Here is a 25,782-nt window from a genome sequence, read left to right as displayed (position 1 = left end):
TGAAAACACAGAGGTCGTACCAAGCACCATCAGTTCGGCGCTAGAATAAATGATGCCGTGCTTGTTCTCTGCCACACACTGATACATCCCACCATCTGGGAGGTTTAGTGAGGAGATGGAGAGAGCACCGTTTTCTATTTGCACTCGGCCCTGCAGACATAAAAACAGACAATCAAATAAAATGGTTGCTAAGCAGTTGCTAGGGCATTTCTGGACTGATTGATTACATGGTTGCTTACTAGCCCGAGTCAAAAGAGACCAGCGCAGGTTTCTATGATATTCTGGGTGCTAGATATGGATTGGGTCCTTCCTTCAATTAAACTAAATTTAATTAAAGTAAAACTACTTGAAATAAATTAAACAAGAATTAAAATAACTCACACAAGGAATATAATTCTGCAAACAGCTGCAATTACATGTTTTCAAACTGCAGCTTTAAGTGAGCGGAAGACGATGTCAAAAGTAATCTAAATGTGAAAAAAATAAATAAATACAGAAACTGAGCAATAATAATAATAATAAAAAAGTCATGAAATGTATATCCTGTGTCTCTCAGTATCAACCAATATATTGTGCACTTACAATTTTCTAATCATGAATGATTGCTTTTTTACAACATGACTGCACACTAACACTGAAAGTATGTTGAGGTGAATATCTAAGGATGGGTAAAAAGAGGGTGGAGGAGGTTTTAAAAGAGAATAAAGAAAAAGGTTGACCCACTGCTCCAATGAACAGAAAAGAAATGTTGACCATAGCAGTGAAATACTAATGGCCAATTCATTTGGCTTGGGCGCCCAGTCGGAAAAGTACATGAGACAGGTTGGGAGGTGTTGAGCTGATAGTTCTGATAATGGCACAGCAGACATTTAAGCCTATCAGCTGTTCTTAAAGGCTGAACTCAGCACAAAGAGTCACAAGGAGAGATTGACGTGATGTGTGATGGAAGGGTGGGGAGGAGGTACGGGTAGCTCTCGACTTGAATGCAGGTCACATCTAATGGATTCTTTCTGCTGCCTCATCACTGCTGATATTTGTTGATAGGAGTCTCTCCTACTTAAACAGCTGTTGGCTTCTTTTTTTGCATCACTTTTATGCCAGCAATGAGAATCTATGTTTGCATTGACCTTGGACTACAGTAAGTGGAGATAAAGCTTTCAATCTCATTAGAGGCCTTTCAGAAACCGCAGAGTACCTCAGATAAAAGAGTTTCTCCATTCTTCAGCCAGCTGTATGAGGGTTTTGGTTTCCCATTGGCTTTACACTCCCAAAACAGATTCTCTTCAATGGACAATGATGTGTCTGTCATAGTCTGCAGCCAATGAGGCATGGCTATGGAAAGAAAGCACATTAATAAATTAAATTGATGAAGAGTTGATGATGGACAGATTCAAGAACACACATAAATTAAATGTAGCATTTTATATTAAAACCAAACATATACACCAAGGCTAATGAATTCAAAGGCTTTGATGACAGAAACAATTACTGTATAGTAAAAGTTCACCCAATAATGAAAAATTTGGCATTGTTTTCTCACCCTAAAGTTAATTTCCAACCCATATGACTTTTCGTCTGTGAAAAATAAGATGCTAGGCTGTTCCTGGATGCTCTTTTTACAATAAAAGTTAAAAACAAACAAATAAAAAACTAAGTATAGCCTACCGTCAAAAGTTTGGGTTTAGTTTGTAAGAATTTATAATGTTTTTGAAATAACTCTCTTTCTCTCTTATTTGAATGAAAAAATCAAATAAAACTGCAATACTGTGAAATATTATTACAATTTCAAATAACTATGTTTTATTTGATTATATTTTAAATTAATTTATTCCTGTAATGGCAAAGCTTAATTTGAAGACTATATATGAACTGTTTCTTAAAAGCTTCTGAACAGTTCCTTGTTAACAGACTTTTGTAGCAAATCTCAACCCACATTCTCTCAAATTTGTCAAATCTCACAGTTTGACGGTGACCCCTGAACCCCTTCTGATTATTAATCATTATTATTGGAAAAGGCTACTATATTAGAACCACATAAGCCACCTTATCAGCTCCAGGTGGCTTGCCATACACCCTCTTGCTTGTCTGTAATATACTGAAAGCAAGCATGACGCTTCTATAGAAACAAACAATATATCACCCATTTCACAAGAGCCATGTGCATATGAATCTCACTGCTAAAGTAAGACGCCCAGTGAATATTTCAATTATATCACACTATGGGCAGACACTCAATTCCATGCTACAAATCCTTTGACCTCCTTCTGGAAGCTGTATTATCTGTTCAGCTGGCAAACACTCCACTGCCAAGTCTTGAGTTCAATTAACAAATTCATACGATTGCATTTCTACCCACAAATGGTAATTTAAAAGGCTCAGGATAAGACCTACGAATCCTTTAAGACCGACACCAAACCAGTGCTTTTCAAACTGCTTGTTTTTTGCAGGATGTCAAATAGTGGAATAGAAAATCTACTTTGGCAAGGCAAGCTCCCTTTTTCATTTATCCTACAGAATTGTATTACAGTTTCACAGCACACAGATGCACAAATTACATTAAGGCAGTCAGTTCAAATACAGAAAGTCTAAAAGGACTGCTGATTGCGTGTTAGATTTTATAAAGGGTACAAAGGGTAAAAAATTATTAATACAACAATGCCATACATTTCAAATTAAGCTTGACTTTTTATGGAATGCCACTGTGACCTTCTACGATGAGGTCTCACTGCAGAAGGTCACAATCACGTGCATCATGAAATGTCATGTCTCTCAAGGACACAAGTCAAATGAGACACTGGTTGTGACATGTTCTCACTGTGAGTTATGATACAAATGGCATGGCAAGGTTGAGTGCAGTTTTACATGGCATAATGACAGTGGAAAAGTGTCATAATGCAACTTGAGGTAGTTTAGAACTTTACAAGCTGCTAACGAATCATATTAAACTTACATATGCAAATTTTCTTTCTGGCACATGCATATTTCTGATAAATGCTCTCAAAGGTAAACGTTGTTTTAATTATTTTTTTTTTGCTTTATTAATTATAGTAAAGAAGTAAAAAAAATAAAAAAAAAAATATAAATAAATTATTTTAAATAAAGTTCTAAATAATAATATTAAAAATCTTAAAATGTATCTATTACTTATGTTGTTTAATTGATATTCTTACATTCATTTAAATTGATATTTCTACAGTTGGATCTGCTGCAATCTCAGCTAAAGTGAACTATAAACATTTATCTCGTGTTAATTTTTCTCAACAGACAAAAAACAAATCATAATGGTCTTTTTGTATAAATAGAATTTGCATTCTATAAACACCTCCAAATGGATAAATAACTGCAGTAACAACCAATGCCATTATCTACTGAGTTCCCTGTCAAGGGAACTTCGAACTGCGTCCTCTGAGGTGACACTATGGGGAACACCTCGTCGTGACCCGTGTCTGAAGCATACTTTGAAAAATGCCAACGTGTTGGCCGGCGACAGCCTCTGACGTCACTACCAGCGCGACTATAAATACGTGCCCGTAGGACCCGTCACTTATCTTCTTCGTCTTCATTGACTGTTTTGTTTGAAGCGTGCATCTGAGAAACGACCAAAATGGTAAGAGCGATCTATTATTGTTATCATGGCATCCACTAGCAAGGCGTTTAAACAGTGTGTGCATCCGTGTCAGCGGTATTTGACACCTGACGACACACACCCTCTTTGCGTCTCTTGTTTGGGCGAAGAGCACGCGCGCGATGTCCTTGAGGGGGGCAATCTGCATGCACTGCAAGCGTTTTTCTGTGAAAAAGCTCCGCTCTCGTTTGTCTCTCTTTTCGAGGAAAGAGGGACAGCCATCTGGATCCCACGGCTCAGGACCCGCCATTGCCGAGGCACGGAGGAGAATGAGCTCGTGGGGATCACAGGTGGATCTCGCTGAGGAGTGTAGAGAGGGACTTTTCCTTTCATACTCTCCGGCGGCAAACAAGAGTTAACTTCAGGAGGAAGATGCGTTGTCATTAACCCATTCTGACACTGAAGTTAGTGCTCTGCTGGGTTCTACCCAGAAAGAGCAGGAGATGTCTGAGAGTGGCGAAGAAGCTGAGGCTGAGCCTTCTCAATCCTCCTGCCCTGGGTATGAGGAGCTGTTAGAGGTTATGGATCGCGCCACGGCAAAATTAGACTTGCCATGGAAGCGTGCCAGAAAGGTAACGTCACGAGGTCGCCTCGATGAGCGTTATTTGTCTGACCATAGCCCTCCAGCCCAGGTGAGCCTTCCATTCTTGCCTGACTTGCATGCAGAAGTCGAAAAGGAATGGAAGAGGCCGTTTTCCTCTCGCATCCATCGGTTTCAGCATACGAGTTATGGAACTCGAAAACGGCTATGAGAGGATGCCCCCTGTAGAAGAGACGCTGGCTAGCTATCTCCCTGTGGGGGAAACGTCCTCTCTTAAATCTCCCTCTTTGCCATCTAAGCCCCTCCAGGATACATCCCGCTTAAATGGCAAATCATACGCGGCAGCAGGTCAGGCTGTGGCTTCGTTGCAGACGATGGCAGTGCTTCAGGCTTACCAGGCTGACCTGCTGAAGGACCTGGATACAGGCGAGGGCCTTTCACCTGACCAGGTAGCCGAGCTACGCCGCACCACAGACCTCTCTCTCTGGGCTAACAAGCAGGCCGCCTCCGCCATGGGCAGGTCTATGGCGGCCATGGTGGTAACAGAGAGACATCTGTGGGTGAACCTGGCAGACATCGGGAGGGAAGAAAGGGGGTTTCTTCTCGATGCTCCGGTCTCGCCTTCTGAGCTTTTCGGTACCTCCGTCGAGATGGTGGTCGAAAAGTTCAGGGAGGCAAGGGCGCGCTCAGCTGCCTTTAAATCCTTAATTCCACGAAGGTCCAGGTCCGAGCCCGAACAACAAAGGGGTCCTGGCCCATCTCGATCTGAGGATTGTAGACGGGCGCAGAAGGCTAGTGTCGCGGCTCGCGCTCCTCCCCCGCCTAAGGGCAGGGGCAAGAGGAACCACGGGTCACGGAGAGGTAAGCAGGGTCTGAGGGATGTGATTCAGACGAGGCAGCGTCCTCGCCCGGATCAGAGCGATACCTAGTAGCTCCGGATGTTTTTAACCTCTGTTTTAACTTCTGTTTTTATCCTCCCCTGCCTAATTCCCCTGTAGCCACCAGCTCTCCACCTGATCGAGGTTAGGTGGAAAATTTCTCACATAACAGTCTCCTTTCCTGGATGATGTTTAGGTTGGTTCTATGTTCATAGTAACCGCCTTACTAACGGTCCGGACCAGAAGGGGGCACCCGCAGGCGGGACTCCAGTACAGGAGGGTGGGTGAGTACGTAACCCTTGCTTTACCTGCTTATGGGTGTTATGTTGCTGGTGGTTATATGTCTACTAACAAACTCTGTGAGTTTCCTTTACAGTGCTCTGGAAAAAGCTAGGTGGCCAAGATCACAGGCTTTTGGTAGGCGGCCGCGCCGCGTGGGTTCCGCTCCCCCGGGGTGCGACACCCACCGCGGAGTGAGACCCGCGCGTGGGAAGCAAGCGCTCTGCGGTTGTCCATCCCACACCCCCTCCCGAGGAGCCTGGCTGATCATCAGAATTGGCACAGCACTGCAGGGAATTTCATGGATGTCCGGCCAGGTCACCCTGAGGGGCCGCCTGGCCGCTTCGTGCATCCGAGGAAGTGGTAGTTACGGAGTCCTCTGTATGTACTGCCTCAGGTGATGCTCCCCTCGCTTGAGGGTTGGAGCTCACCTCTCCCCTGCGATCCAGCGCCTCTGCGATGCTTAGGAACTTTTCTGTACACACGCTAAGCCTGTGTGCTTTCTCAAATCCACATGGTGGTCAGTGTGCACGTGAACACTTTGCGCACTGTCTCAAATCCACGTAAGTGGTAAGTGTGCACGCAAGACTCTGAGCACTTTCTAAAATCCTGAATGGTAGGGGTTACGCACTCCGCTTCAATCCCTTTCTGAAGATGATTAGCCCTGGGGTCCATGGGCTTTATTCAACCAGTGTGTATTTGTTATACACCTCAAGCATCGCTTCCCTCAACATGAGGGGCTGGGTGGACTCCCACATATTGTGGTTATCAGGTAGTAGGCTTCATCAAGCCTCTCTGATAGTGAGCTCCCACATTCTGTGGTTGTCAGGTAGTAGGCCTCACCAGGCCTCCCTGGAGATTTAGCTCCCACATACTGTGCGTTTCAACTAAATAGCATATTGTGGTTTTCAGATAGTAGGCTTCACCAGGTCTCTCTGAAGGCGAGCTCCCACATACTGTGGTTGTCAGGCAGTAGGCCTCACCAGGCCTCCCTGGAGATTTTTATTTCCCACATACTGTGCGTTTCCACTACAAAGCGAGCTCCCACGGTTTGTGGTTGTCAGGTAGTAGGCCTCACCATGCCTCCCTGGAGTCGAGTTCCATATTACTTTCAGTTTCCACTTGAGGTGGTTGTCTGGTAACAGGTAGTAGGCCTCTCTAGGTCTCTCTGAATGTGAGCTCCCACATACTGTGGTTGTCAGGTAACCTTTCAGTACACACGCTAAGCCTGTGTACTTTCTCAAAACCACATGGTGGTCAGTGTGCACGTTAACGCTTTGCGCACTGTCTGAAATCCACGTAAGTGGTAAGTGTGCACGCAAGATTCTGTGCACTTTCTGAAATCCTGTACGGTAAGGGTTACGCGCTCCGCTTCGTTCCCCTTCTTAAGATGATTAGCCCCGGGGTCCCTTGGGCTTCATTCAACCGGTGTGTATTTGTTATACACCTCAAGCATCGCCCCTCAACATGGGGGTCTGTGTGGGCAATTCTAGCGGTGGTTTAGGAGCGCTCCCCTTTTCAAAAAGGGTCGCCTATGAGCATGCTGCTCGGAGCTCGGAGTCCTCCTCTCATGGGAGACTGATTCTCGGTTCTTTCAGAGCGCTCCAGTACTACATACTGTTTTGAGACGCACTGTGAGAGCAGACATCCTGCTAAGGCAGGGGCTGAGGCTCGGGGAATGGCGCCTTCGCACCAAGGTGTTGAAGCAGAGTTGGAGAGGTTGGCCAGACTTGGGCGGATCGGTTTTTTCGGCTCGAGAGAGCATCGCACTATCCCCTCTGGCTTCTTCTGACTCAGCCAGCTCCATTGGGGGCTGGACACCATGGTACAGGCATGGCCGAGGCTTCATCTGTACGTTCTGTCCTCCAATTGCTCTGCTCCCGGGCCATTCCATCTACGAGCTGCTCTATCAGAGTGCCACGAGAGCCCCTCCTTTGTGACAGGCAAGACATGGTAATAGACAGTGCTAGGTTCTTAAGATTCTTAGACAGTGCTTAGGTTCTTTATTCCCTTAATCCCTTTAAGGGAATCTTTCGTGATTCCAAGCCTTTAGCTCTACCCCGGGCCGAGGCCCTACAGGTAAGTTGGGTATGTAGCTTAGGCCTTTGGCCATAAGGGATAATGTCATGGACAGCCGTCGAACCGTCCCAGGGGCGACTCCCGGTGAAATGGTAGAGTTGGTACTTAGTGTTTGCCATGATTCTGGGCTGCACTCTCCTCAGCATGGCGGCGTGGGTATACTGATCCCCATAGTGTCCCCTCAGAGGACGCAGTTCGAAGTTCCCTTGACAGGGAACGTCTCAGGTTACGAATGTAACCATGGTTCCCTGAGAGGGAACGAGACACTGCGTCCTCTAGCTCCCTGCCATGCTTCGGACGCAAGCTTCACTAAGAAGATAAGTGACGGGTCCTACGGGCGCGTATTTATAGTCGCGCTGGTAGTGACGTCAGAGGCTGTCGCCGGCCAACACGTTGGCATTTTTCAAATTATGCTTCAGACACGGGTCACGACGAGGTGTTCCCCATAGTGTCCCCTCAGAGGACGCAGTGTCTCGTTCCCTCTCAGGGAACCATGGTTACATTCGTAACCTGAGACGTTATTAATGCAGATTCAATGCAGTGCAGACATGCCATATGGTAGCAGCTAAGTTTTGTTTTTTTCAAATTACTGTAAAGCTTAATGAGACAGGGCTGAACCGTCAACAAAGGCATCTATTTATTTTTTAACAAAGAACTAATTCTAGAGGTAGAAGAAATTATATATGTTTGTTGACAAGGGTGTTTATGATAAATGTTGAAAGGAGAAAACAGTAATTAATAAAAATATACATTAAAAATAAATAAAATAATAAACTAGAAATTAACCCATTTGTGCCCAAATTTTTCTGAATGGTTTCATGCATATAGTCATGTTAATAGTGTCCTATGTGAACATGTTCTGCATTTATTTTCCCCAGGTTTTAGTTTATTTCTTGAAAATCATATTTGATTGTGGGCAAATATGTTGTATTCATCCTTTCAATGTCAAATTTGAATAGGAGGAGAGCATTTGGCATCTAACTCAAAATAACTGCTTTCAAAAGATCAATCTTTATTCATAAACAAATTAATTATGCCTAAAAGTCGAAGAACATTCGATCATTTGTTGGCTACACCCATGATTGTTTGAAACGCATCCAAACTGGATAAAGGGGCCTCAATATTTTGCCCCTTACGAGACATAATGTCATAAAAGGGTGAAAAACATGATCTACATCAATTAATCCCATATTTTAGCTCTTTATCTTTCCATTCTTCCTTTTGTGTGACTGACTGAAGTTTGTAAACTGCTGCTGTCACCCCCCATGGTAAAAGCAGACACAGAAGAGGGGCAGTAGAGCTGTGGAAAGATTTCTCTCTCATCTCCTCCTTTTGACAGATTTATTCCCGATTAAATTAAAGTCTACTGTACAGTAGTGATGTGAGTTAAAGGGTTAAGTTATGTTTTACCTTGAAACCTTGATTTATTAATCTGTTAACACAGTATAGCCCATTTCCCCATGATATCTACTTACAAGTTATTTGCCCGCTGGCAACTATAGTTGACGCTTGGACATTTGACTAAGTTTACAAAAAACTATAGATCTCCTGGAAGATTTGTTTTGTTTGGATGATTCTTGAGAACTTCATGATTATATTGATATATATATATATATATATATATATATATATATATATATATATATATATATATATATATATATATATATATATATATATATATATATTTATGTCAACAATAAAAACTTATTAGTAATATAAAAATTACATTTCTTTGGGAGGGTTTGCCTTCGCCATGCTTCCGGGAAGTAGGGGTAGGAAGTTGACAGCCTCATGTGACAGGAAGGAAGTGGATACCTTATTTTTTTTCTTGAAATCCTTTATTTGGTTGTTTACTTGCATGTCATTGAGAAATATAACATGGATAACATCCAGAAAAATACTTACAAAAGGAAAATGACAACTATAAACTGCGGCAACTATAGTTGCCGGTGGGCTTAAATGGGTTAAGGGTGAAAAATAACCACTCACCATGGAAAGACAAACGACCCCTCGCTGCATTTTTTCCACGACTGTTTTCCGCTATGCACTCATATGTCCCAGTGTCCTCTTGTTGAAAACTTGGAATCTCCAGAATGGCATTAGAATTTTTCAGTTTGACTTTGTTTGGGAATGAAACGTCACTGGTTCTTCTCCAGCTGATCTTGGGAACTGGACTGTGAACCCAGGACACAGCCACCATTAGAACAAAGACAGATTCATTTGAAAGACACCTTTATCTAAAGCAAATATACTTTTTTTTTAATCAGTATGTTTATTCCCTGAGAATTAAATCATTACATTGGCATTGCTTTTATCCAACAACATATTGCATTCAAGCTACACATTTAATTAATATGCAAAAGGTATTATGTTTACATTTATGCATTTGGCAGATACTCTTATTCAAAGCATTTAAATATTTAATCATGCATGTATTCCGTAGGAACCAAATTGATGTTCTTGTCGATTATACCACCATGATCTACCAAATACAGAAACCTTTTCTCATTCAGAGAATTCCATGGAATTATGGTTTTACATGTTTTGTGAGAGGAAAGCTTTTATCCAAAGAGGCAATCAATGCATTTTTTTATTATTATGTGCAGATCGTGCCTTTACATTTATGCATTAGGCAGACACTTTTAATTGAAAGCAAAAAAAAAAATAAAAAAAAATAAATAAATCTGTTTTATTCCATTCACACAATTCCATTTGAGGATTTACAGTGTCACAATTATAGTTTAATGTTATGTTTGATAAGATTAAATCAGTTTGGCAGTTGAATTTATCTAAAGTGACATTCATTGCATTCAAGCTATGCATTTATTATTCATTATAATTACCCATATGTAAGTTTAGGGGTTAGTGCATTTTTTTATAAAAAATGATCAAAAACATGCAGCTTAGGAGCATAAGAGACTTAGTAATGTTAAACAACCTTACTGATCACAAACTTTTATGGTAGAAGTGATTTAAACTGCATTTAACTTAAGCATTTTGATCTGTTCATGTTTTCCCTAGGACTCAAATCCATGACACACCATCCTGGCATTGATAGCATCAAGGTCTATCAGCTACAGCAACATTCTCTGAAGAAGTGAAATTCCATAATGTTTGGCAAAAGAAAATCCATTTCCCCCTCATTTTTCAAAGCTCTACCCTATTAAGAAAATCTGAGTGTGAATGGATCTGATTCACGTTTGGATCTGGGGCGACGCGCTCATTGTATGTTGTGAAAAGCTATCATCTCCCACTTTTTGAAAACCTGCATTACCCCCTCTCTAAACGACAACCCTTCTGCTCTCCGTTTGAAAAGAAGCTTGCAGCTCTATTTCCACACTATTTAAGGAGTAAATCTTGCGGGTCATTGCCCTCTGCAAAGCGAGCCATTATTGTGAAAAGCTCACTGTAAAAAAGCTTCCATGACAGATTGCAAATCACATTAAGTATGAACCTGAAGTGCTGATCACAAATTTGGTGTTTTTTTATGAAGCAAGATAAATAACGCTAAGCAAAGGTTTGAACTCAGGCAGACAGATGCAAATGTGTGGATGCTGGACTTACTTTCCCAGGGCGAAGCATTCTAGCTTCAGTGTGGATCCTTTAGCAGCTGGAATGGTGTCGGGGAAATGAAGCTCTATTTTGGGCTCATACTCTCCCATTGCTCCTGCCATGGGCAGACAACACAGCACAGATGCATATGGCTTTGTCATTCATGATTTATGATATACAAGCTTTGTACTCCAAAATACAAGCAAAACAACAACAAATGGCAAAACACAAAGACCTGTCAATGAGCAGGGGAGCTGAGAAGATTGTGCCAAAAATACATAGACATGTTATTAAAGATTTATGGAAGACACATAATAAAAACTGGATCCATCTCAAATGGAAATGTAGCCTACCTTGAGGCATTGTCAAGGGTGCAGGTTAATGTTCTTAAAAGAGGCAGTTTAGCTTTCAAGACAGTGGCATAAATACCTCTCTGACATTTATGAATGAACATCACCTTAAAAATGTCACAAGCTTCTTGGACCCAAGTGAGATATACTGTTAAAAACCTGTGAAATCTATTTGAAACAAACCAAAAAAAATATGGTGCCTTTTTTTATATCAAACATTTTGCCAAGTTTTACAGATTGAGCTTACATTTGCATTTAAAAACATATTTCATTAACTAAAAAAGGTTAAACATAATGGTAAATGTTAAACTATGTTTTTAACCTTTATAATATACACACAAAGAATTCTGGGAATGCAAATTCACATTTTCTGTTCTGGGAATGTGAGTTCACAAGATGACTTGTTCTTTTCACTTCCAAAAATAGTAAATTATATATCTATATATATAAAATATATATCCCATTAGATCATTGGTTTTCCACTGTATAGAAGCCTGTTCATACCAAGAATGAATGATTACTATGAAGATAACTATAATGAGAACTATATTAGCATCCACACCAATGCACAATAACATTGTTTATTGAGCACATGCTGCAGTTTTGTCATCTGCCAGGTTAAATGTTCTAACAAAAAAAAAAAAAATTCAGATTTCATATCAATGTTTTTCTGAATGATTCCAACTACATGGTTCCTCTGTGCTGTTCCAGTTATAGTTGTTGTAGTTCATTGTATTACATTTATCTATATATATCTATATATATCTATATCTATATCTATATCTATATCTATATATATATATCTATATCTATATATCTATATATATATATCTATATCTATATATCTATATATATATATCTATATATCTATATATATATATATATATATATATATATATATATATATATATATATATATAGATAAACAATCTTTATTGTTATCGTCCTTGGTGTAAATGGGCCTTAAAAAGAACATATAGCTTTTAGCATAGCATTTTTATAATCTTTTATCATTTTTACAGTGTATACTCCTATATTGCACCTAAACTATACAGTATTTGACAGACACCTGTCTTACCGTCGTTTCTCAGCACTAAAGGTGTTGGCGAACTGAACACCCTCTCCTTGGTAATAGTGTTATTAACCACACAGGTGTAATTCCCAACATCGGACGGTTCCACTTTAGCTATATAGAGATTCCCTGTCTCTTGGGATACAAAGCGCCGGCTATCTTGCTGGACGAAGTGAGGGTACTCATTGAAGACCCAGGTGAATGTAAGCTCTAGAAAGATGTCAGAAACAGAGTGTTAGATCCTGACACAGACATTTATAGTTTCAGAAAGGTGACTATAATGTCAGCTCAAAACCGCATACAAAGTATCTTTGTTACACCACTCGCTTCGCCTCGGGCTGACGTCCTTAGGGCAGGTAAGGCTCAGTAAACAGAGCAACTCTTGCTTTGTGAGGCGGCAGGAAAGGGAGCGAAACAAACTAGATTAAAGCGCCTCACTGGCACTCTTATGACACATGCCCTGTCCGGCTTCGCCGTGACTGGGGATGAAGGCTTCTCTGTTGGCATCATTCATGCATGGCTGGCTATTACTGGAAAGGGCTGAACCAGAGAAGACCGAAGACCCTGCCACAGTGCATTAGTGTGTCATCTACAGGAGACTGAGAGGGGGAAGGGAATGGGAAAGAGTGGCTCGTGTACATGATGCAACTGTTGGAATGGTGTATGGGATGGCTGCCACTCAAAAAGTGTCCCCCGAGACTGCACCACCCATCCTAAGAAGGGGAAACACGCTGACAGGCTGGCTGTTGTGAAGTTGAAAGCAATTCTTTATGATCAGGTTGGCCCGGGAATCCCTGCTTCAGAGTCCTGTTAGCTTAATAAGAAGCGATAGTGCTGAAGGTAGAGGATTTGAAAAGAGAGAAACTGCAATGATTACTGAAACATGCTGTTCAGAACTACAATAGGGGATCTGCGTTTTTTTAAGGGGGTCTGATGTTAGAGGCCTACACTGAGAAAAACAGGGCAATCATGGGTTATATGACATGACATATCAGAGCTATCTATGCTATATTATGGCATTTTAATGAAGTGAGGCATAATAGAAATGCTGGAAAAATTGCCAACAGCTGGAAAATAATGACAGACAAGGTCAAATTCAAGAGATACTTTTTTTGAATGTACTAGTTGTGCCATCAGTCTTTTCATTCAACATATTCATGTCTAAAACATGTAATTCATAGAATTCACCCACAGAAAAAGCAACAAAATTGAAAAGGTACTTTGAAAATGTATTTTTTAAAGCATCAAAAATACATTCATTTAATCATCTGAAATTATTCAGAAATCAATGTTGAAGGAGAAGTTTGTGCCATTTAAACTTTTTGTGGATACTGTGATACTTTTTTCAGGATTATTTAAAAAAGTTCTTTAAAAACAGCATTTGCTTTGTAACATTATTATTGTCATTTCTGTATTTTTTTTTTTTAATCAATTCTATGATTCTTTGCTGGATGAAACAATACAATAATAAATCTTACTTACCCCCAAACTTTTAACTGTAATCTATAGTGGATTTTAGCATTTGATTTGGATTTGGATTTTGGATTTTTAGATTTGGAGCAGATAATCAATTTGATTGCATACTATTTTTCAATAGAGAACATTTAAAAATGTACCCTTTAAAAAAAAAAAAAAAAAAAAAAAAGGTAATATTACTAGTGTAGAACAATATAGCTTCGTATACTATGATAAAACATATATATATATATATATATAACAGGAAAGGTTGAGCAGAGAAAACTTGCTTTTAAAACATTTGATCACATGCTATTTTGCCAAAATGAACATTCAGCATTGCTCTGGGGGAAAAAAATTGTTGAGATGTTCTAAATATTACTAGTGTAAAACAATACAGCTTCTTCCACAATGATAAAACAGGTTGGTAATAACCCATTTGTCTTTTGAGTTCAATATGCAGCCTAAATCTAAATAGATAAAGAGCAACTACTGTATATTGTAATGTTTAAACTTATGCACAGCAAAAAGTTTTATAATAGAATCAGATGTAAATTTGCAAAGCTTAGCATTATTGTTTGCAGTTTGCAGTGATACACAATTGATTACCTACTGTGCACAGAAAAAGAATTTGTCTAAAAAAAAAAAATAATAATAATAATAAAAAAACTCATATAATAGGGTTGAGAATTCAATTTCAAGTCTTTTTTTTTCTATTTGCCTCCAGATTCAGGTCTGACTGAAAAGAAAGTGATGCAAATGAGAAAACAAATTGAAGCCAAAGAATCAATAGTAGGATCTGTGATCCATAGTAAATGAGTTTCTTTAGAATGTCTAATGCTAAACAGCATGCTTACTCTGAGTAAAATGACCATCAGTGCTTCAGAACTTGTCTCTTCACCACAAAGTGTCCTGATTACATTTCTGCCTTTTCCAGCACCTTTGAATTATTTATCTCTGGCTTTTTAGGCATAGTTAGCCAATGTTTTCAATCATTTGTGACATTAAAGCCAAACATAAGAATATTCTCACATGAAACTCTTCTCTTCTGGGTTCTCTAATAAAACAAATGCTTAATTACAGATTTATCTCAGCAAACTATAATTGCCCAGCCTATGAAACCAATTCACATCTTCTAAATTCTGACATCTCATTTGTCGCAGTGATAGTCATGGCCTCTAATTGATATTGATGTTTCTCACTCCCTGGTTCTTGTTTGCACTTGGGGTCTAATGGCTTCTGTCCAATTACAGCTGGTTGAGTTACAACCTCAGTCTTGTGTAAGAATAGGCACTATATGCCCAAGAGAAGCACAACGGACAAGCATACATGCATTTCCACCACTTTTGGTTCCAGCTTGTGAAACAGCATTGGAGTGTGAATTTCTACGGACCTTTATCACACTTCTCAAACAGTACAGTAAAAACAGCTAGTATCAATGGAGGTAACAAGGAACAATGTTGTTGTTGTTTCACAAACAGTTCATCTAAAAAAGCCCTACGTTTCATATAATTTTCCAGGAATGACGAAACAAGAAAAAATGGTTTCATGTCATTCAGTGGGATGAAAGTAAGCAATTTAAGGATTTAAGAGCAAGTACATACACTATGTGTGCAGGCAGCACTTCACAGATTCTGACTGCTTTTATTCATGTCGAGAGTGAATTGCTGTTTTGCAACCCATTTTACTTCCATAATTTGACATTGTGAAGCACGATAATAAACAAGAAAAAAAATCTATGGAAGGACTTTTAACACGTAAATTAAATATAAAATAAAAGCTACAAATATAAAATATATGTTTGAAAATATTACTAAACAAATATAATGGTTTATAAAGAATACTAAAATAACACTGCTGCTGCATTACTGATGTCAAATGAAAAGCGATCCCATTGAAGATGAAGAGCATTTTAAACATTAAGACAAATGTTTTGTTTGACTAACAATGAATCATTCACAGTATAAGACACATTTAAATGGCAGATATACAGACTCACCTCCAGAATGCAAAGGTGTGCCACATAACAAAACAACCCCTTGGCCTTCCCTCACATTCACAGCACTTCTTGTCTGCGTTTTGCCATTTTCCAGATCTGTAACAGATTAAACATGGAATGAAATACATTTGCATGCATAAAGAAAACATGATCTCATAGTATAGCAAAACAAAAGGAGAAGCAACATCGACTGCAATCGTTTAGTAGAGATCAGTATTTAAGAAAATAAAAAAGAAGGAAACAGAATCAGTGATTGAGAATATTCCAAAGCATACAGTGGGTGTCTAACAATGCAGTCTAGTGAAACACTATGAGGGTGTATGAAAAAAGGGATGCTAACATCACATACACCTACCAGCAGTAAGCCGCATCATTACCAGAGATATCTTAATCTCACCCACTGTGTCAGTAACGTCCCTGTCAATACATGTCCACACGATTCATCCTCACAAATGAACAGGAGGAGAGGAAGTTGGCACACGGCTCATATACCTGGCATGATAAAAACCTTCTCCTTGTTTCGTGACAGAGAAGGCCTTCTGTAACCATACCCTGCTGTGCCAATTTCACACCCTTAAGCAAACAAGCCAAGAGCCTGGCTCCCCAACACAAACAATATAGAGTCAATGTGCCCGAAGGGGGCACAGTAGGGAAAAAAAACAGAAAAACAAAAGAAGCAGAAGAAAACATCAGGGTTAGGGAGAGGTGGTGGAAAACAGTGGGAAAGTTTAATGATTCCCCGCTGACCGAAAAGAAGTCTCACACCGCCGAGTCATACTGAGCTGTGATGAAAGTGGAAAGAGCTGGACTCACTCAGCTCATAGTAAAAGGATGAATGGATTAACAGCCGGAGCGGCAGAGCCACGGAAGCTGATTAATGGTCTCTTGTGTTAAAATCTACAAGGCTGGACTCATGTGATGGGTGTAGGCTGTGCGGTTAGCCAAACATCTTCACAGGGAATGCCGTTGTTCCATAAATGGAAAACATTCATATCTGGAGTGTTTATGGATTCAATTCCAAGCTAGGCATACATAATATTTTATTTTGTATTTAAGTTAATAAATAGTACAAATTAAACGTTTGATGAAAATTAAAATCATATATATATATATATATATATATATATATATATACTCACCCACCTAAAGGATAATTAGGAACACCATACTAATACTGTGTTTGACCCCCTTTCGCCTTCAGAACTGCCTTAATTCTACGTGGCATTGATTCAACAAGGTGCTGAAAGCATTCTTTAGAAATGTTGTCTGACATTGATAGGATAGCATCTCGCAGTTGATGGAGATTTGTGGGATGCACATCCAGGGCACGAAGCTCCCGTTCCACCACATCCCAAAGATGCTCTATTAGGTTGAGATCTGGTGACTGTGGGGGCCATTTAAGTACAGTGAACTCATTGTCATGTTCAAGAAACCAATTTGAAATGATTCGAGCTTTGTGACGGTGCATTATCCTGCTGGAAGTAGCCATCAGAGGATGGGTACATTGTGGTCATAAAGGGATGGACGTGGTCAGAAACAATACTCAGGTAGGCCGTGGCATTTAAACGATGCCCAATTGGCACTAAGGGGCCTAAAGTTTGCCAAGAAAACATCCCCCACACCATTACACCACCACCAGCAGCCTGCACAGTGGTAACAAGGCATGATGGATCCATGTTCTCATTCTGTTAATGCTAAATTCTGACTCAACAGAAATCGAGACCAGGCAACATGTTTCCAGTCTTCAACTGTCCAATTTTGGTGAGCTCATGCAAATTGTATCTTCTTTTTCCTATTTGTAGTGGAGATGAGTGGTACCCGGTGGGGTCTTCTGCTGTTGTAGCCCATCCACCTCAAGGTTGTGCATGCTGTGACTGCACAAATGCTTTGCTCCATACCTCGGTTGTAACGAGTGGTTATTTCAGTCAAAGTTGCATCAGTCGGCCCATTCTCCTCTGACCTCTAGCATCAACAAGGCATTTTTGCCCACAGGACTGCCGCATACTGGATGTTTTTCCCTTTTCACACCATTCTCTGTAAACCCTAGAAATGGTTGTGCGTGAAAATCCCAGTAACTGAGCAGATTGTGAAATACTCAGCCCGGCCCATCTGGCACCAACAACCATGCCACGCTCAAAATTGCTTAAATCACCTTTCTTTTCCATTCTGACATTCAGTTTGGAGTTCAGGAGATTGTCTTGTGTGTGTGTGTGTGTGTGTGTGTGTGTGTGTGTGTGTGTGTGTGTAATCAGAGAACTAAGAAAAAATACACAAAATTCAAAGGCAAACTTTGGCAAAGGCAAAACTATAATAACCATGTGGTTGCTAAACTGTTCTATTTGTTGATATACAAAAAATCTAATTAAACATGATCACCACATCACAAATTTATTTTTATATAGGGTCTACTGGTTACAGATCTGAATTGGCTTAGAATTCTAGGGAGCTTGTGTGAGCCACGGTTTGTCAGGTCACAAATCTGCACTGCTGCTATTGCACTCCTGAGAAAAGGTAATCATTCCAAACTCGCCCCAGGAGAGGATTACCCCACAGCCAATAGAAAGCTACCATGGAATAAATCTCCCAATGACAAATTTTACAGTTAAGCATGTATTTCAAACTGGCTTGCAAACGCATGATGCAGTATTCAACAGCTGTCTCAAAGATAAGAAATGTCACAATGACATATTATCAAAGCCAGCGGCATTATCATCCTATTAAAATCATAATTCCCCTTTGACTAACCAAAGATCAATACAGGAAATAAATGTCAAGCAAGTCCTGTTAACCAGTCCCCTGAAGTGAGAGTCATTATCCCACCCATAAAGATGGGAATCTCTCTCCTAAGGGGGTGTGGGATGCTCTAAGTATTCCCATGGTTGGATCAATAGTTAGATGGCATGAGAGTGAAGAGTCTTCACTGTCAGTCAAAAGGAGTCCATGGCCAGGCGTGTTCTCATCTCAAACAATCCTTCTCCCAACTCATTTGAGCTTCTGATTTCTTTGAGCATGCAAGAGTCCAGGTGGCTACGACTATTCTCATACTTGGCAGTTTACTTTGTGAAGCAGACAGCACAGATATTAATATATAGTGAGTCAATACACAGCATACAAAGATGCTGTTGAAGCTGGTGACTAATGTGAATGAGTGATGGTGTTTGAAGTCGATGAAATGGTGCTTCACCCAGTGAAATTGTCACATTTGACAGCTCGTTTGATTGTTCTTTCTTCAGCAATGCCATGTGAATACCAAACACCAAAGCTGATGCTTTTATAATATCACTTATATTATATACAGTCAAACCTTCCTCCGGTTTGCCACTGTTTGGACAAATGGCACCCCAAACTCAATAGTATTGGTTGAACTAATGCTGCTATGTTGGATTTAAATATTTTAGTAAGACTTATCACTAAGGCAGCATAGATTTGATCAAAATCCAGTAAAAACAATAATATTATGAAATATTCTTACAATTTATGATGAATTGCTTCTTGTCTTCCTAGTTAGTAATTCAATTTGGATAAAATTAATACATGTAAAATGTAAGTGTAATTTAATATAATTTTAATATATTTTATAATTCGATTTTTCTTTTGATGTATATCTGAATTTTTAGCAGCCATTAATTCAGTCTTCGTCACATGGTCACTGAAATCATTCTAATATGCTGATTTGGTGTTCAAGAAACATTTTTTTATTACTATAAATATTTACAGTTATAGTATATTTATTATTAATCATAATTTATTTAATCTCTTATATAAGTGGCTTTGGGATATGGATCAAAAATATAATATGCATTGACAAATTGACCGAAAACCCTAATTTTAACAACGAAAAATGACACACAGCATCTTTAAAAAATACTACTTTCACATAACTTACATGCAAACTGTAGTGTGGCTCTCTGGCTGAGAATGGTTCCTCGGGTGTTGGAGGCAGTGCATTGGTAGACACCGCTGTCTTGGTCCCGATCCAGGCCAGTAATGATCAGGTTACCGCCAGACAGGCGACGCCTCTCGTCACCATGAAGATCAATGAGCGTTCCGTTTAGAGACCATCTGGAGAGACGCAAACACAATCAGGGCTGTGGTCTCCAGAGAAGCTAACTCACCAATATTCATCACATGCATCGATCTGATGAAGCTTGCTTCATTATACAGCCAGATTCAGCATGAAACAAAGCTCATTGCTGCCACTTGTTTTCCTTCTTTGCTCTTCTGCAGTACAGTCTTCAGACTAATAACTGATGAAAGCAAGCAAACAGTGCTTAAGAATAAGAAATATCTAATTATTTATTGACCTTGAAGATTTGCAATTTTAAGTCACGAGTAGGTTGGTTTTAGTTTCCAGTGATAAAATTGCTATGAAAAACGATAAAAGATTCATTATTTTTCAGTGTGCTTTCAATTATTTAGCTACACTTACATTTGGAATATAATATTTAAAAAAAAATCTACATGGAGTGTGAAGCAATAGAGCAAATTAAACAGCAACTTGGACAGCTTGATAAAAATAATGTGATATCTCGAGACTTATTTGGAATGTAACTATCTGCTGGTTGCTAAAGAGTTTTTTTTTTTTACAATTTTATTTTACAAACAAAAGTTTTGAACTTAATATTAAACCATTGTGGCATCTGCAAACCAGACGATGCAAGAACTTTTCTCAGAATCTTGTTCTTTATCATTTTTGTGGCTACTTTTCCACCACTGTGTGTCTGTGTGTGTGTGTGTGTGTGTGTGTGTGTCTGTTTTGCCTCGAGTTTCAGAGTAACCACATGTGAAGTTCATCATATTAACTATGGACATGTTCCAACGATGTTCAGCAACTAGAAAGCATCCAAATACTATTTCTGTATTTTGAAGGGTGAATTTAAAAAAAAAAATAATTTTCCCTTCTTTAAAATAAATGCCAACAGGTTTAATATATTGTTATATAATGCAATAACATTCCTCCTAATTTGCGGGTTTATTATTCATGTTTATTATTCATAACCTTACACAATAGGAAAATAATATTATACAGTAAAAGTGGAATGTTTCCCATCATAAAACCAGTTTAAAACATAACTGTAATCATAAAATGTATACCTAACTTCTGTAACAGGGAAAAATGCATCAATTCCGACCTTTCTGAATCATTAGATATCTTAGCACTCTACTTTTCAGAACTGACCTTAAAAACCACCCATAGCCATGCTGAATCAGGCATTTGAGAGAGAAAACTTGGCAGAAACCTTTGAAATGATGGAAACAATGGGGAAATAAAGGTGTTGGCAGGATCTACATCCACAATGGTGTGAAAAACTAATGAGTGGGGTGGACAATGCAGTTTTAAAAGGTAACTAGAGACTCTAGTCTGTCCCAAATCTGACAGACAACAAAGTGTCGATTTACTGCAGCTCTCCGAAGCCCATTTCTGCTGCATTATTTATTGAGCAGTAGCAGTCAAGTTAATCTAACTCCTTTAGTCATCATTTGTGAGTCTAATATCATAGCCACTGTATTTGATATCATTTACTGTGACATTCAGCCTACAGGCTTACGCAGTTGATTACTGTGAGGATTTTTGTTGTAAATACAGACAATATTTGTGTTCTCACAGAGTAGTCAAGTATAATATTATTAGCATCAAACTAATCTAGTTTTCTGATACACTTTCAATAGCGTGATGAATCAACAAAGCTCCCGCATCCCACATAAAGTGGGCCCCTCTGTGTATAAAATGAATGAAATAACCAGAATGTAATGCTGAAAGGATCTAATATCATCTGTGTTGGTACATATACCCCTTCACAAAATAATGTTGTCATCTACTTCTTAGTGTAGACTAGCGGTTCTCCAACAACTTTGATTTAACCAGAACATCCACGGACCGCCTAATACAACAATAGTTCTTCAAATTATTAGAACTGCATATCTGTGATTTCATTTGGTCACTATAATGCCATATTTCAGTTATAATCAATATTTCTGTAAGTAAAATGAACCGTGACGCTGTAAGACATGTCATTTGTTGCTTGAGCTGCCAATGCAGATATATGGATGAACTCTATAAGAGTAGCATCTGAAATATATATATATATATATATATATATATATATATATATTTTTTTTTTTTTTTAATTTAGACTAGAAAATTAAATATATATCAGAACTGACATCCCACATGGAAAGAACCTATATGTGGATATATGCGCATATATGAAACCTATATGCAGTGTATATGCACATATATGCTGCATATATGCACATATTGTCACAGTGTCTGGGTTGTGTTCCCTGGGTTTCCACTAGGTGTCCTCCTTTCCCACGGTGTCTGTCACCTTATCACTTCCTGTTCCCTTATTTGGTCACCTTCCTCTTTGTTTAGTTAATTGATTGTTCCCCACCTGTCTCCTGTTTCCCCTTTATCCTTCGGTGTATTTATACCCGGTCTGTCTGAGTCTGTGTGACGGAGTCCTTGTTTAATGTTATGTTAATTCATGTCCGTCATCTAGTCGTGCCCTTGCCTTGCCTTGCCTTGCCTTGCCTTGCCTTGCCTTGCCTTGCCTTGCCTTGCCTTGCCTTGCCTTGCCTTGCCTTGCCTTGTCTTGTCTTGTGTTCATGTTTTGTTTATGTTTTGGATTTGGATATTCTGGTTTTGACCCTGCCTGGACTGTTACCCCTTCGGATTACCCTTCAATAAATATCATACCCGCACTTGGATCTCTCCATTATTCTTTGTAACACCGATCGTGACAGAAGGACTCCGTCCCACTGAGATCCAGCGGTATGTCTTTTTCCCGTTCCCCAGCCAAGATGGCGGAGCGGAGAGCTAAGTATCTCCGGCTGTTCGCCCTCCGCCAAGAGGGCAATGAGGTGGGTGCCCTGGCACAGGTGTTCTGGTACCTGGCCGAGGGTATGGGATACAACGATGCGGCTCTGAAGGATTATTTCAACAGCGGGCTGGATGATCCAGTTTCTCAGGAGGAGATGGGGCATTTAGAGACACTGGAATTCTGGGAATTCGTGTACTTCTTGCAGCATAGGCTTCTGTGGGATGCCCCAGCCACTCCTGTCTCTTCCGCCAAGATGGCCGCTAACCCAGCGCCAATGCCCAAGTCAGTCACTGATCCAGATTCATGGCCCAAGATGGCCGCCAGCCCAGCGCCACAGCACAAGATGGCCGCCAGCCCAGCGCCACAGCACAAGATGGCCGCCAGCTTAGAGCCACAGCACAAGATGGCCGCCAGCCCAGCACCACAGCACAAGATGGCCGACTCAACGCCTGAGTCTCCAGAAAAGGTGCCACCGACTCGCCATCATAGAGGGCGGAGGAGGAGACAGGCGTCTACCGTTCCTCAAAGCCCGGAGAATGTTGCCGAGCGGACCGCTGCCGTCCAGGAGGACATTCCCGAGGCGGTGCCCGAGACTGTTCCGGAGGCCGAGGCGGTGCCCCATGCTGTTCCGGAGGCCGAGGCGGTGCCCGATGCTGTTCCGGAGGCCGAGGCGGTGCCCGATGCTGTTCCGGAGGCCGGGGCGGTGCCCGATGCCGTTCCGGAGGCCGAGGCGGTGCCCGATGCCGATGCTGTTCCGGAGGCCGAGGCGGTTCCCGATGCCGATGCTGTTCCGGAGGCCGAGGCGGTTCCCGATGCCGATGCTGTTCCGGAGGCCGAGGCGGTGCCCGATGCCGAGGCGGTGCCCGATGCCGAGGCGGTGCCCGATAACGTTCCGGAGGCCGATGCCGTTCCGGAGGCCGATGCCGTCCAGGAGGACATTCCCGAGGCGGTGCCCGAGACTGTTCCGGAGGCCGAGGCGGTGCCCGAGACCGTTCCGGAGGCCGAGGCGGTGCCCGATGCCGAGGCGGTGCCCGATGCCGAGGCGGTGCCCGATAACGTTCCGGAGGCCGATGCCGTTCCGGAGGCCGATGCCGTCCAGGAGGACATTCCCGAGGCGGTGCCCGAGACTGTTCCGGAGGCCGAGGCGGTGCCGGAGACTGTTCCGGAGGCCGAGGCGGTGCCCGATGCTGTTCCGGAGGCCGAGGCGGTGCCCGATGCTGTTCCGGAGGCCGAGGCGGTGCCCGATGCTGTTTCGGAGGCCGAGGCGGTGCCCGATGCCGAGGCGGTGCCCGATGCTGTTCCGGAGGCCGAGGCGGTGCCCGATGCTGTTCCGGAGGCCGAGGCGGTTCCCGATGCCGATGCTGTTCCGGAGGCCGAGGCGGTGCCCGATGCCGTTCCGGAGGCCGATGCCGTCCAGGAGGACATTCCCGAGGCGGTGCCCGAGACTGTTCCGGAGGCCGAGGCGGTGCCCGAGACTGTTCCGGAGGCCGAGGCGGTGCCCGATGCTGTTCCGGAGGCCGAGGCGGTGCCCGATGCTGTTCCGGAGGCCGAGGCGGTGCCCGATGCTGTTCCGGAGGCCGAGGCGGTGCCCGATGCTGTTCCGGAGGCCGAGGCGGTGCCCGATGCCGTTCCGGAGGAGGTGCCTGATGCCGAGGCGGTGCCCGATGCCGTTCTGGAGGCCGATGCGGTTCCGGAGGCCGAGGCGGTGCCCGATGCCGAGGCGTCTCAAGTCTCCACAGGCAGTCCAGAGTCGAGTCAGGTTCCAGTAAACTCTCCAGAGTCGAGTCAGGTGCCAGTGACCTCTCCAGAGTCAGGGCCAGTCACCGATGACCTTCCAGAGTCAGGGCCAGTCACCGATGACCTTCCAGAGTCAGGGCCAGTCACCGTTGAACTTTCAGAGTCAAGTCAAGTCACTGGGTGGTCTGCTGCTCCGCCCTGTTGGACTCCGGCATCAACCACAGGGGCGTGGTGGTCATCTGCTCCACCCTGGAGGACTCTGGCCTTGACCACAAGGGGGTGGTGGTCTTCTGCTCCGCCCTGGGGGGCTTCCGCTCTGACCACATGGACGTGGTGGTCTTCTGCTCCGCCCTGGGGGGCTGCCGCTCTGACCACACGGATGTGGTGGTCTTCTGCTCCGCCCTGGGGGGCTTCCGCCTTGACCACACGGCTGTGGTGGTCTTCTGCTCCGCCCTGGGGGGCTTCATGTTGTTTTTTTTTGCTTTTTGTTTTTGTGTTCACTCCTGTCCCTGTTCCTTTCTGTTAGTCTGGCCCTCCGTCCCTCCCCCTGAACCTCCTCCAGTCCTCCTCCCTCCTGGTCTCCCTGTTTTGTGTTTTCAATTCTGGTGCCTGTTCCCCATGTTTTTCTTTTCTGGCCCTCCGTCCCTCCCCCTGAGCCTCCACCTGTCCGCCTCCCTCCTGGTCTCTGTTTTGTATCTGTCGTGGAGCGTCTGGGAGCCGCTCCGTAGAGGGGGGGTACTGTCACAGTGTCTGGGTTGTGTTCCCTGGGTTTCCACTAGGTGTCCTCCTTTCCCACGGTGTCTGTCACCTTATCACTTCCTGTTCCCTTATTTGGTCACCTTCCTCTTTGTTTAGTTAATTGATTGTTCCCCACCTGTCTCCTGTTTCCCCTTTATCCTTCGGTGTATTTATACCCGGTCTGTCTGAGTCTGTGTGACGGAGTCCTTGTTTAATGTTATGTTAATTCATGTCCGTCATCTAGTCGTGCCCTTGCCTTGCCTTGCCTTGCCTTGCCTTGCCTTGTCTTGTGTTCATGTTTTGTTTATGTTTTGGATTTGGATATTCTGGTTTTGACCCTGCCTGGACTGTTACCCCTTCGGATTACCCTTCAATAAATATCATACCCGCACTTGGATCTCTCCGTGTTTCTTTGTAACACCGATCGTGACACATATATGATAATATATATATGCTGCATATATGCGCATATATGCGTATATATATATATATACTGCATATATGCTGCATAAATGCCGTATATATACCGCATATATGCGTATATATGCCACATATAGGCAAAATTGAGGTGCATATATGTGCATATAAAGGAAATATAGGTCTCCTGTATTGCTTCTTCATATCCACATATGAGCCCTATACATACAAGA

General features: G+C 42.0%; 1 protein-coding gene across 1 annotated transcript in view; it reads right to left on the bottom strand.

Moving 5' to 3' along the window:
• Window positions 1-25,782, bottom strand: part of LOC132151646 (contactin-3-like) — a 66,338-nt gene that overhangs the window by 23,164 nt on the left and 17,392 nt on the right. The window contains exons 4-10 of the mRNA XM_059559909.1: window positions 19,720-19,895; window positions 15,834-15,929; window positions 12,386-12,589; window positions 10,970-11,072; window positions 9,395-9,579; window positions 1,196-1,332; window positions 21-150 (exon numbers count right to left, since the gene is read on the bottom strand). Of these exons, the coding sequence (XP_059415892.1) occupies window positions 21-150; window positions 1,196-1,332; window positions 9,395-9,579; window positions 10,970-11,072; window positions 12,386-12,589; window positions 15,834-15,929; window positions 19,720-19,895 (1,031 nt within the window). The remainder of the gene's footprint in view (window positions 1-20; window positions 151-1,195; window positions 1,333-9,394; window positions 9,580-10,969; window positions 11,073-12,385; window positions 12,590-15,833; window positions 15,930-19,719; window positions 19,896-25,782) is intronic.

This window comes from Carassius carassius, chromosome 10, assembly GCF_963082965.1.
Source record: "Carassius carassius chromosome 10, fCarCar2.1, whole genome shotgun sequence".
Classification (NCBI taxonomy): domain Eukaryota; kingdom Metazoa; phylum Chordata; class Actinopteri; order Cypriniformes; family Cyprinidae; genus Carassius; species Carassius carassius.
This window is presented reverse-complemented; position numbering and strand designations above follow the sequence as displayed.